The sequence below is a fragment of the Stegostoma tigrinum genome, chromosome 10 (genome assembly GCF_030684315.1).
Source record: "Stegostoma tigrinum isolate sSteTig4 chromosome 10, sSteTig4.hap1, whole genome shotgun sequence".
Taxonomy (NCBI): domain Eukaryota; kingdom Metazoa; phylum Chordata; class Chondrichthyes; order Orectolobiformes; family Stegostomatidae; genus Stegostoma; species Stegostoma tigrinum.
In genome coordinates, this window is record NC_081363.1 from 89,087,357 (window position 1) to 89,101,269 (window position 13,913).

At 41.2% G+C, this 13,913-nt stretch overlaps 1 protein-coding gene across 5 annotated transcripts in view; it reads left to right on the plus strand.

Moving 5' to 3' along the window:
* LOC125455374 (RNA-binding protein 25) overlaps positions 1-13,913 on the plus strand; it is a 163,149-nt gene that overhangs the window by 101,568 nt on the left and 47,668 nt on the right. For all 5 annotated transcript variants that reach the window (XM_059649380.1, XM_059649381.1, XM_059649382.1 and 2 more), the window contains 4 exons: positions 1,492-1,674; positions 2,271-2,328; positions 6,714-6,874; positions 10,757-10,933. In XM_059649380.1, coding sequence (XP_059505363.1) covers positions 1,492-1,674; positions 2,271-2,328; positions 6,714-6,874; positions 10,757-10,933 — 579 coding nt within the window. The remainder of the gene's footprint in view (positions 1-1,491; positions 1,675-2,270; positions 2,329-6,713; positions 6,875-10,756; positions 10,934-13,913) is intronic.

A 13,913-nucleotide genomic window follows, 5' to 3' on the forward strand; every position in this document is an offset into this window, starting at 1 on the left:
TATAAATATTCAAATTTTATAAAGGAAAAGTGTGGAGACATAATTTGAGCTATGATTCTGTTCTGATGAACTGTGGAGATAATTGTGGATTAGCCATTGTGCAACTGCTAAACGTCCATTATTTCTGCAAAATTTTACAAAAACTAAACTATTTTGACTTCCAACTCACCTGCTTTTCATTTTAATTTTGTTTTTCTGACATTTTCAACGTTCCATAGCTACCAGTCTTTGGAATGGCCAACTTGTACTTGTACTTGTAACAAGTGGCAGAAATGGAAAATTGGTACTTGTACTCGATACCATGTGATCCAGTTGATTGATCAAGTTTAGTCTTACCATAACCTCACTAGAATTGTTAAATTGTTAGGCTTATAAAATGCTAAAAGCTTTAAACATGTTCTAAAGCCTCACTACATTATGTTGACAGGATGGAATCCATTTGGTTCCATCACCTGCTTTGAGACTGTGTTTGCTGTTTTTCATAGAATCCATACAGCATGGAAGCAGGGCATTGGGTCCATCGTGCCCACACCGACCCTCCGAAGACCATTCTGAAACTTAAATAAGCAGGAATTGCAGTTTGCATTCTGGGATGCGTTTTATGTTGTCATGTCATGTTCTCAACCATCCAAATGTAGAACTTCTCTTTATCTCCTTTTTTTTGTGCTATATGTCTCTGCTCTTCTGCCTGTGTTCCTTTTCTCTCCTTTGTAATTTTTTTCTTTCTTCTATCCATTGTTCCTTCCACTTATTTTTCTCTAACAATGATTAGTGCCACCATCTGTCCTTATTCATTTACCTCTGTGCTGCTCACCGTTTCTTTTGCTTCTGTTTCTCTCCCTTTCTTTATTTCAGTCTTCCATTCTTACTACTGTATACACATTACTCTGTCTCTTTCCACTTTTGTCATTCCCTGTCCATTTTCTCTCTCCCCTTTTTACAGTTTTAACTTAATGCTTTTCTTGGTTCCTCTGTAACCTTTCCTTACTTCATTCTCTGCAGCCATAAGGAGAAGTTGCAACTTCTACTCGTGGGTTTGTTCAATAAAGAACACCACTGTCTGATTCTATAGGTGAAAACTTGACGCTATTGATAGACTCCCAGGCAATCAGAGTAACCACTTCACGGCTCTGTTTGACAGATTTAAGACAATGAAATCTATAGCCTGATTCTTGTGACAAAAACTGAACTACATCAGGATGTCAAGTTGATATTCTACTGGAAGTCATCTCAACTTTAGATCTACTTCCTGTAATCTTCATGCTTTGCAGTATTCTGCATAGTTTGCTATGATTTCTAAATTTAAGTCTGAGCTCATTGTTTCTACTTAAGTAATGAAACTGGTACAGGAATATTGGACTGTGGTATGAATAAGTTGAGAAAACTGGCACCCTTTATTCCTGGAAATGATCTTGAATCAGAATTACCACATTGTGTAAAGGATTGTCTTCAGTGTTTTTATTTCTTGAATAATAGATTCAAACATTGCAGTGTTTTACACAGGTTCTGGTACCAACATCTGTACCAATGGTTGGAAAGCATATTGGACCAAGGAAAGACCATTCTAGTCAGAGGAGCCGTGATAGTGATGAAAACAGTGGCCCGACTACAACAGTTTTCGTTGGCAATATATCTGAGAAAGCTTCAGATATGCTAATCAGGCAGTTGCTTGCAGTAAGTTTTTTTTTTCTTTTGCTCTTGTCATGTGTAGAGCATAGTAAAGGTTAGTTTTGCAGGTGTGTCCCTGATGGTTTGTTGATTCATGCTGGGTTATGGTTAAGTGTGTGGCAGCAGTGGCTAGATGGTGGTGGTTTGTCTATGAGCACAAATATTTGTTCTCAGGCTACTTAACCATTGGGATATACTGGTAGAAATTAATCCTGCCCTCAATTTTTAAAAGTCTATCCTTTCTTCTGGCTCTGCTGCCCCAGTTTAATGCTTGTTTTCAAATAGAGATGATGCTGTATTGCTGTTTGTGCCTCCCATCCCCAGATTGCTGAAGCATGGATTAAAATGTCTGTCTTGCATTGTTAAGAAAAAATATCTGTAGTGAATTGTTCTTTGTTTACTCGTGGATTACAGCTGTAGTGTGGCCTTGACAAAATGATGAAAATAAATCCTGAATAAGTGAGGTTACCAATTATAATTACAGAACATGTAATCGTCTCATCTATACAAATACATTTCCCAGTGCTGTGTTTTGGGGCATTGTTATAAAAGCTGACATTCAGTTGATAAACAATATGGTAATTGCTGTCTCTGGTTTTCAGAAATGTGGCTTGGTTTTAAGCTGGAAGAGAGTACAAGGGGCTTCAGGAAAGTTGCAAGGTATGTATAGTTTGTACTGAGTTACATAATGAGTTGGAATTCACCAAGTGACTCTTTAGCCTACTTTAGACTGTTTGTAAGTATATTGCTTGTACATTTTCCATTTGAATTTTTTTGTTTCATTTTGATTTATGATATGTGAGTATCACTGGCTGAGCTGGTTTGAAGTTAACTTGTTCCAAAATACTATGACTGGTAGGCCATGGTGCTTCCCACAGATGATTTCCTGTGGATTGCTGCTTTTTTTCCTCTAAGGTGTTGGAACCTATTGAGCATACATAGGGTGCCTCTCAAGAGCAATTCTTTTTGGATTATTGTGGTGACTCCCAAATAAAATGCCTTGGTTTGATTGATTTTTACCTTTTGACCCAAAAGATAAATTAAGCCCCTTAAAAGTGCTATTCAGCATATTACTGGAAATGTGATGCCTGGCTGGCATTTAACTGATATGTAAATGTTGATACTGTGCTTGTCAGATGAGTGGAGGGATTTCCTGTTGAGTTATTATCCTTAACCCAAAATAAAGTCGTCAGAAATTCTCATAGCATAGCATTTGCTGGACAAATGAATCCCATTTGCCTGCACCTTTCACTGTAACCCTGTAAATTTCACTTTTTGCCTTACTTATTTCCTTTTCCATGTTGATTTGGAAATGATTCCATTATCCTTGAGGGGAGAACATTCAGGATGAGCCAAGTGCCCTTTAGTTTTAGTCCAACAAAAATATGCATTCTCTGCTTATTAACCTTTCTGACAATGGAAACTGTTTCTTATGAACTGTCACAATTTTTCATTATTTGAACATCTCAAATCTTATGGTTCTTTCTCTGCCTAAACAAAATTGGATTACAGTCTGCTGAGTTAAGTCCTTATCCCATGTATTATTGTAGTAAATCCCTTGAACCATTTTATATCTTTTTAAAGAATGCTGCCTAGAATGTGGCATATCTTATTTGCTTAATTACTTTCTTTCTCTAGCCTAACTTCTTTTCACCTTTTGAACAAAATGTTTTACCACCGTTGTGAATCTTTTCCTGTCCCGAAACAGGAAACACTTCTCTAAATGCTTTGTTTGCTCCTAGCAGAGCTATCTATTTTCTACTGTGATACCCAAAATTAACACCTATTCTTCATCGGTATCTCTATTGTATTACTCTTTGGCCTCCAGTTTGCCTTTGGCTTTTATTCTGTGGCACTTTTTTCCATCTGTACTTCCACTATTTTTTTTCTGCATTTAAAAAGAAATCTCTTTTCCAGGTGCCATCAATTCTTAGCGAGTCATAGTGGACTCAATGTTAAATCTTCTTATCTCTCAGATGCTGCCAGTTCTGCTGAGTTTCCCCAACACCTCTTGTTATTTCACTTCACATTTTCCTTGGCTAAATCTTCTCTGCCATCTGTTTGCCTATTTGGCAAATTCATTTAACACCTGAAGACTGAGATCCTCGAAAGGCATTATGCTATGTGCAAGTTTTGATACCAGATACCCAAGTCTAAGTGACAGGAACACTTCAAAAAGAACAGTGATTGCAATATCCTGGAGTTACAACATTGTAGTGCCCCTTCAGTCTGGAAATAAGCAACTATTTGCCAACTTTATATCCTCCTTGTTAAGATTGGGGAAGGAGTGGGATAAGTGAATCAAGAGAGGTCAGAAAGCAAATACAGGAAATGGGTTGGACATAGCTGAAGGCCTTGCCTACCACAAGAGGATAGAGTTCCTGAGTTGGGGGTGAAACAGGAGGCAATGGTGGAAGAGTGACATGGTAGCTAACATCATCAGAAAACATATTTCCGAAATGGAGAGGAAGAAGTGTCCGTGCAGGAAGTATGGTGAGGCAGTGCAATCATAGCTCCCACTGGTATTCTAAGATGGATATTAGTAGATAGCCTAACTCCAGAAAAGTGTAGAGTACGTGGGCCACTAGGGTATTCACTAATACCCTCTGATGTTCCACTGCCACCAAACAAATGGCTCTTAGCAAGAGACTCAGTTTTATCCCATATGCCCCCACGTAGGTGAATTTCACATGGATACAGCACGGACCCTTCGGACCAACTCTTCCTCAAAGTTGCCACCCAGGTGGATAAGGTTGTTAAGAAAGCATATGGTGTTTTGGCTTTCATTCACAGGGGGATCGAGTTTAAGAGCCGCGAGGTTATGCTGCAGCTCTACAAAACCCTGTTAAAACGACACTTGGAATATTGTGTCCACTTCTGGTCGCCCTATTATAGGAAAGATGTGGAGGCTTTGGAGAGGGTGCAAAGGAGGTTTACCAGGATGCTGCCTGGACTGGAGGGCTTGTCTTACAAGGAGAGATTGACTGAGCTCTGACTTTTCTCTCTTGAGAGAAGGAGGAAGATAGGTGACCTGATTGAGGTGTACAAGGTAATGAGAGGCATGGATAGATTCGATAGCCAGAGACTTTTCCCCAGGGCAGGATTGACTGCCACGAGGGGTCATAGTTTTAAGGTGTTAATAGGAAGGTATAGAGGAGACGTCAGAGGGAGGTTCTTCACCCAGAGAGTTGTGAGCGCATGGAATAGTTTACCAGTGGTAGTTGTGGAAGCGGAGTCGTTAGTGACATTTAAGCGACTGCTGGACATGCACATGGACAGCAGTGAATTGAGGGGAATGTAGGTTAGGGTATTTTTTGGATTAGGATTATTCCACGGCACAACATCATGGGCCGAAGGGCCTGTACTGTGCTGTACTTTTCTATGTTCGTCCGTGCCAACCAGACATCTCAATCTGACCTAGCCCATTTACTAGCATTTAGCCCCTGTCCTTCTAAGCCCTTCCTATTCACATACCCATCCAGATGCCTTTAAATGTTGTAATTCTGTGGCCTACACCACAACCTTTGGCAGCTCATAATACACAACCACCACCCTCTGGGTGAAAATGTTATCCTTCAGGTCTTCTTTTAAACTATCTCCCTCTCACCTTTTAAACTTCCCCACCCTGGGCAAAAGAGCCTTGGCTATTCATCCTATCTATGCCCCTCCTGATTTTATAAACTACTTCAAGGTTGCCTCTCATCCTCCTGTGCTTCAGGAAAAATAGCTCCAGCCTATTTAGCCTCTTCCTATAACTCAACCTTTCAGTCCTGGCAACATTCCAAAAGCATTTCAAAGCAGGAGTGAAAAATTACTAGTTGAATTTGTGCAATCACAAATCACTTTCGCCCCAGTAACCCCAGGTGACTTCAGTACTTTGACTGCAACTTAATGTTAAATTAGTACCTGTGTTTTTTTATTTGTATGACTTTTGCTGTTCTCAAATATTTTGTCTTTTCAGTGACATTGGCAGCATTCTGTCATAAACACTCACAGTACTCATTGGATACCTGAACCATGTCATCTTAATTGGCCTGCATATCTTGATTTTACTCATTATGTTTATGAAATCATTTTGGGTACCATTTTATATTAGCTGTGGATATGTTTTTTGCCCCTGTCAGTCCCTTTAACGACACCCCTGTGCTTCCTAACTAACTCTACATTTGGATAATAGAAATATCTAATTATCTCTCCTGTAATTCTTGCATCTGCTGTTTTTAATCCAGATGATATTGATATTGGGGGACAGCAAGGTTTTGTAAACACTTGTTATAAGCTTTCATCCCATCCCTGTCAACCCAAACCACCCCCCACCCGAGCCATCTTCCTTCAGACCTGGGAATATTTAGAGATGAATTGAAAATCAGTCCAGAGGATTTTTAAAAGAATGATTCTGGTGGGATTGGAAAGGCTAAGGTTAAACAAGAGCTACATATAAATGCTGAAAATGAAGGGCTTATAATTATTCATTTTTAAAGGTTCATTCCCTGTGCTTTACTTTTCTGAAGGGATGAAGCCTATCTATTCAGCATCCAGATATGGCAGTGTATCCTGCAGTGTTGGATAATTACCATACAGCATATTCTTTCTTTTTCTTTTGGTGAATATTGTTCTTTTGAAAAATGCAAACTTTACTTTTTCATCCTAGAACCATATATTCCCTACAGTGCAAAAAGAGGCCATTTGGCCCATCAAGTCTCCAGCAACCCTCTGAACACATGCATGCACATCTATACTGATACTGATATCCCCATCCCCATAGCTGCACTTGCAACCATGGTTACCTAACATGATCAGGTCACTTTTTTAGAATGTCCAGTCCACCTAACCTGCACATCTTTGGACTGTGGGAGGAAACTGGAGCATCCGAGAGAGCCCAATCAGACACGGGAGAACATGCAAACTCCTCATAGAGAGTATGCCATGGCTGGAATCACTGGAATGCATGTCCTTTACAGACTCTGAAAGGAGGCAAATGATTAGTTTTAGCAATTTTAAAATCCTATTTTGTCATTTGTGTAAACATGTCATTACTTTGGTAGCATTTGGTTTTTGCGAGTACAAAGAACCCGAATCCACGCTACGTGCTTTAAGGTTATTGCATGAGCTTCAAGTGGGAGACAAGAAACTACTTGTAAAAGTGGATGCGAAGACTAAAGCCCAACTGGATGAGTGGAAAGCCAAAAAAAAAGGAGTCAACGGGGTATGTTTCATTATGATAAACGTATGAGGAGGAGTTTTTTGGCAAATTCAGAAACCTATTGACAATTTTAAGTAAAATGTAACCACTGACTTGCAGTTGTCAGTAAAAATTTAATTATCGTTGGAAGTCTAACAACCTTGTTTAATGAATTGAGTCCTGCCTTTTGATTCTGGTTAGCCATAATGTATTGGTCTCTTTTAGCCAGTAAAAGCAGATAAGCTCCCACTAGGGAAAGAAATTTGCAAGTAGGAGGGAAGGTAAATTGACATTATTTTATCGAAATGGTCCTCTGAGATCAGAATTCAGATCTCTTCAGTACACGTTAACATTGAAGAAATTGAAACTTTTTTACTTGGGGTGGAGTTCACAAAGCAGGAAGAATACTGTCCAGCTGTATAGACTTGTTACTTCTGAGAGGTCATTTATTTTGAAAATAGAGTTTTGCGACATAGGGAAACCATGAGGTTGTGAGGAGCAATATAGGAAATTAGACAGGTATTTAAAAAGTAGATCCTCGAAGGTAGTAATATCTGGATTACTTGTGACATGAGCTAGTGAGAGTTGGCATAGGATAGATCAAAGTGAATGCATGGCTGAGGATCTAGTGGAAGGTAGAAGGATGCATATTTTTGAATGATTGGAATTCTTTCTGTGGTAGAAGTGACCTGTATAAGAAGGATGGATTGTACCTGAATTGGAAGGGGGCTAATATGGTGCCAGGGAGATTTTGTTTAGGCTGCTTAGTAGGATTTAAACTGGTTGGGGTGTGGGGAATGGTGAGACAAGAGCTCAGACTGAGACTGTGCAGTTGGAAAAAGCAGCAAATCAAACAGTTAGACAAGTGATACATTAAACTGCATTTATTTCACTGCAAGAGGCCTGACAGTTAAGACAGACGAGCTCAGGGCATGGCCGAGAACATGAGACTGGGATATTGTACTGATTACAAATTTGTGACTCAGGGATGGATAGGATTGGCAGCTTAATTATCCAGGGTATTGATGTGATAGAAAAGTAGTTGTGGGTGTGGGGTGTTGGCCTTTTCGATTAGGTATAGCATTACGCCTGTACTTGGGATATTCCTGGGAGTACAGCCAGGGAAGTTATTTGGGTGGAACTGAACAATAGAAAAGAGATAATCCTTCTTGAGATTGTTCAGTCGACTCCCAAATAGTCAGTGGGAAATGGAGAAGTAAATTTGTAAGCAGATTTCAATTATCTGTAAGAATAATAGGGTAGGGGAATTTAACTTGCCAAAAATAGACTGGGCCTGCCATAGCATTAAGGGCTTGGTTGGAGAGGAATTTCAGCGTATACAAAACTTCCTGATTCAGTATTTGGGTATACTTGCTAGAGAAGGAGCAAAACCTGACCACATCTTGGGAAATAAGGCAGGGCAGGTGACTGAAGGCAGCATTTCGGGGCCAGCAATCATCATTCTGCTAGTTTCAAAATAGTGATGGAAAAGAATAGACCAGATCTAAAAGTTCAAGCTCTAAATTAGAGGGACACCAGTTTTGACAGTATTAGGGAAGAACTTTCTCAAATTTATTTAGGGGTAGATATTTGCAAGTAAAGGGACTGCTAGAAAATGAGAAGCTATCAAAAATGAGATAACGAGAGTCCAGAGACTCTGTTACTGTTAGGGTGAGGAGCAAGGCTGGTAGGTGTGGGGAGTGCTGAATGACTAGAGAAATTGAGGTTCTGGCCAAGTCAAGAATGGAAGCGTATGTCATTGTTTCTGTGGAGAAGGATATGAAAGGTAGAGAGCTTGGGAAATAAATAGCAGTATCTTAAGTGCCCATATTCCAGAGGAGCTTGTCCAGGACCTGATCAGGAGTATGTTAGCATTCTGTGGGACGCTAAGGAAGTGATTTCTGGTCCATTGCTGGGATATTTGTATCTTCAATAGCCAAATATGGTGTCGGAAGCTTGAAGGTTGGTAAGAGCCATTATTTATGAAAGATGGCAAGGAGAAGCCAGAAAACTATAAACCGTTGAGCCTGACATCAGTTGTGGGCCAGTTGCTGGAAGGGATGCTGAGGGACAGGATTTACATGTATTGGGAAAGGCAAGGGCTGATCAGTGACAGTCATCACTAACTTGATTGAGTTTCTTGAGAAAATAACAGAGGATTTATGAAGGCTGAGTGGTGAATGTGATCTCAATGGACTTCAGTAAGGTGTTCAACAAGATTCAGTGGTAGACTAGTTACCAAGGCTAGATCACATGGAATACAGGGAGAACTGACCACTTGGATGCAGAACTGGCTTGAAGGTAGGAGACCAAGGATGATAGTGAAGCATGGCTTTTCAGACTGGAGGCCTGTGACCAGTGGTGTGTCACGAGCCAGTATTAAGTCCACTGCATTTTGTCATTTATACAAATGATTTGGATGTGAACAGAGGTGTGGGCAATAGTTTGCAGATGACATGGAAAGCGGGTGTCTAATGGACAGTGAAGAATGTTACCTTAGAGAAGAACGGACCGCTTTCAGATGGGCACGTGGACCAAGGGGTGGCAAATGGTTTACTTTAGATAAATGTGAAGTACCGCATTTTGGAAAGACACACTAGGGTGGGGCTTTGAACCCTTGTGGCCAAGTTTTGGGGTGTGTTGCTGAACAAAGGGACCTTTGAAGTGCAGTTTCACAGCTCCATGAAAGTGAAGTTGCAAGTAGACTGGATAGCGAAGAAGGCATGGTGTGTGTATATATATGCCTTTGTTGGCCAACGCACTGAGTTTCGGAGTTGGGAAGTCATGTTGCAGGGCCCTGTTAGGCCACTTTTGGAATACTGTGTGCAATTCTGGTCTAACTGCTATAGGAAGGATGCTGTGAAACCTGAAAGGGTTGAGACCAAATTCACAAAGATGTTGCCAGGGTTGGAGCTAAAGTGGGAGGCTGAGTAGGCTGGGGTTGCTTTCCCTGGAGCGCCAGAGGCTGAGGGGTGATCTTAGAAGTTAATGTAGTCATGAGGGACCCAGAGCTGCCAGAGGAAGTGGTGGACCCTGGTAGAATTTAAAATGCCTTTTAAAGTGCATGTGGATAGAACACACAACAATACAGCACAGAACAGGCCCTTTGGCCCTTGATGTTACACTGACCTGTGAACTAATCTAAGCCCCTCCCCCTACACTATCCCACCATCATCCATATGGATGAGTATATGAATAGGAAATGTGTAGAGGAATATGGGCTAAATGCTGGCAAATGGGACTAGACTTAGTTAGGATATCTAGTCAGCAAGGGTGAGTTGGACCAAAGGATCAATTTGTACATCTGTGATTCTCAGACTTTGAATGATACCCAGCAAGAGTGGTGGGACAGAGCAGAGGCAAACTTGAATTTACTGTTCTGTAGCAGTCCATGTGTTTTGATTTCAAGTGTACCAGTCATGCTGTGATCGTTTTTGTAGTTGAATAGGTTTCTTTGTGTATTTAGAGGGCTTCCATCTTATCAGTGGCCTCTCTGACAAGGTTTCAGATCATGCCACTTTACCTGAATGACCATCAGACTACATGCCTTGAAAGAAATTCAAACAGTGGACAGATTGTGTAAAAATTATTGAAAGAAGAGATATATTGCATGTATGTGAACTTTGCAATTTATTGGGATCTCAAGCAAAACAGTCAACCTCAATTAAAGGTCTTCCGGATTTTTAATTCCAGAGAGGTAGAATTTGTGTTGTAGGATCCCACTGTTGATTATAACCTAAGGACGAATTCCTACGTGCTGAATTGTAATTTTGTGCTGGCAAGTCAGAATATAACTAATTCTTGGGAAAATGGCATTTGTTTTAGCTGGGAGCTACTCAGCTGCAAGCTCTTTGGTTTCAGTGAACAGCCCTTAATGTCTCATTTTGATCTTCTTACACCCTGAAGGATACAAAAACAGAAGATTCATCAGATGATGTAGTAGATGAGGAAACCAAGCGAAGAGATCAGATTGTGAAAGGGGCAATTGAAGGACTAATAAGAGAGTACTCCAGTGAATTAAATGCGCCTTCTCAAGATCAAGATGCACACCCTAAAAAGAAGAAAAAGGAAAAGAAAGAGGAGGTATTTATTTGTATTACATAAATTAATGGTGATGGATTAGTTAATTCAGTCCATCTTATCTCTGAGCAGAAAGATGGCATCTCTGGAATTCCCACTTGCCAACAGAGGGTGTGCAGCTTTTATAGGTAATTCCACTTCAAGTTTATGTAAGTGCTTTTGAAATGTGATGAGGCTTCTGTCACCCTTTTAAGGCTGAAAGTTCCAGGGCCCATTGCCCCCAGGTGCCAATATTTCTTCCCAATTTCCCTTTAATAGTTCTGTTGATTTGTGGATGTGAGTTTGCTCGCTGAGCTGGAAGGTTAGTTTTCAGACGTTTTGTCACCATTCTAGGTAACATCATCAGTGAGCCTCCAAAGTGCTGGTGTCTATTTAGAAAGCGGGACATAACAACACCAGCACTTTGTCCTAAGTAATCAATGATATCCTATTCAGTTTTTTTTCTCACTGGTAAAATTGTCCAGTCTTAGATGACTGATGAAGAAGTTACCTTGTACCTATTCTAGTCTGATCACATTCTTAGGACAACAGAAAAGTTAGAGCCATATTGTCCGAACTGGCTAATAAACTAGCCATCTGTTCTAGCCACACTTGTCACCACCTGGTCTATAGGCTTGCAGGTTATCATGCTTCAGGGACAGATCCAAGTTCCTTTGAAATGATTTTAGAGTCTCTGCCTTGACTACCAAACCAGACAGTGAATATAAGATACCCGGAATCCTCTGGGTGAAGAAAAATCTTTGCTCATGTTCCATTTTAATCTATGAATGACCTTTTTAAAGTAAGTGTGTGCCCCTGGTATTAAATCTCTCTGGAAGAGGAAACTGGCTTGCCTGTCCAATGTATCCAATCCTTGGATTATTTTGTGGACCCCATTAAGTCATCACTCAACCTCCTCCTGTTTCCCACAGAACAAACGATACCTATTCAATTTGTCTTCATGCTTGTAGTTTACAAGGCAACATTCTTGTAAATCTCCTGTGCGCACTCTCGAGCAATTGTGCATTTTCTCTGATGTGGTGAGCAGAACTGTGTATCAAACTTCTGTTGTGGTTAAACATTCCTGCTTTTGTGTTCAGTACCGTGCTCAATGAAGAAAGCATCACATTTGTCATCTTTACCTGCTGGCTACCTGTTGCCCTTTGTTAATCTGACATTGATTTTATAGATTGGCCTGAATGTGGCTCCATGCTTACAGTAATGTGTTTGATTTTCAACTGGCCTCTGAAATAACTGAGCAAGCCACTCAGATTAAAAGCAGTTTTGGATGTAATGCAAATGCTGATGTTGCCAGTTATGGTCTCATCACATAAAGAAATAAGCTTCATACAAACAGGTGAGGCATAACCGAAGTGTGTTTGAGATTTAGAGCACTGGGCATGCAGGGAAGAAGAGATGCTTTTCACTTTTTGTGGTGTATACTTTGTAAGGCTGTATTCTTCACCCTTTAACTAAGCAAAGGAAGTGGAATTATCTTAAGAGCTGCAGCTTCCAGTGCCTGCGGTTGGGTAAAATAAACCAAACAGTGATGTCAGGAAAGTTTGTTCATAATTTTAGTAAGTATTTATTTGGAAGAGGGGATTAACTAAGAAACAACAGGAATAAGTAAAGAGATAACATGGTGTAGAGCTGGATGAACACAGCAGGCCAAGCAGCAGCATTAGAGCAAGAGAGCTGAAGTTTTGGGCCTAGACCCTACTTCAGAAATGGGAGATGGGGAGGAGGTCCTAAAAGAAATAGGGAGAGAGTAGGAGGCGAATAGAAGATGGATAGAGGAGAAGATAGTTGAAGATGAGACAGACAAGTTAGAGGCAGGGATGGAGCCTGTAAAGGTGAGTGTAGGTGGGGAGGTAGGGAGAGGATTGGTCAGTCCAGGGAGGACTGACAGGTCCAAGGGGCGCGCTGAGGTTAGTAGGTAGGAGATGGGGGTGGAGCTTGAGGTGGGAGGAGGGGATAGGTGGAAGGACAGGTTAAGGAGGTGGGGACGAGCTGGGCTGGTTCTGGGATGCAGTAGGGAGAAGAGCGGTTTTGAAGCTTGTTAAGTCCGCTTCTACCTCCTTCCCAAAGTCCACAAACCTGACTGCCCTGATTGACCCACTGTCTCCACCTGCACGTGCCCCACCAAACTTATCTCCACCTATCTAGACTCCATTTTCTCCCCAGGTTAGCCATCCACCAGTCTTCTAGCTCCTCAGTTGTGGCAACGATGATATAAATATCTCAGCAAGCGGCCTAGCAATCGCTTCCCATACAGTTCTAGCATAAACCTAATCAGGTCCTGGGGGTGTTTCCAACTTTATGCATTTTAAGATGTCCAGGGCCATCACCTCCTGTAATTTAGAACACTTCTCGATGTTGCTATCTCTCCTCCTCCTCCTCCGCCTCCTCCTCCTCCGCCGCCTCCTCTCTTCTCCCCCCCCCCCCCCCCACCACCACAACCCTCTACCCTCCATATCTTCTCCACAGGAACACTGATGCAGAATACTCATTTATTGTTTCCTATTTCTTGTGGTTCCACACACATGCGGCCGTATTGATCCTTAAGGGGGCCCTACTCCCTTCCTAGTTATTCACTTGTCCTCAATGTACTTAAAGAATCCCTTTGGACTCTCCTTAACCTTATTTGCCAAAGCTGTCTCATGCCCTCTTTTTGGCCCCCAATTTCCTTTTTAACTGCTCTTGCGCTCTTCAAGCAGTTCACGCGATCCCTGTTGCGTATACCTGATAGATGCTTCTGTCTTTTTCTTGACCAGAACCTCAATTTCTCTAGTCATCCAGCATTCCCTGCACCTACCAGCCTTGCCCTTTACCCTGACAGGAACATCATGTCTCTGAGCTCTCATTATCTCATCTTTGTAGACTTCCACTTTTCCAGCTGTCCCTTTACCTGCAAATATCTACCCCTAATTAACTTTTGAAAGTTCTTCCCTAATAGTCAAAATTGTCCCTCTAATTTAGGACTTTAACTTTTAGATCTGGCCTA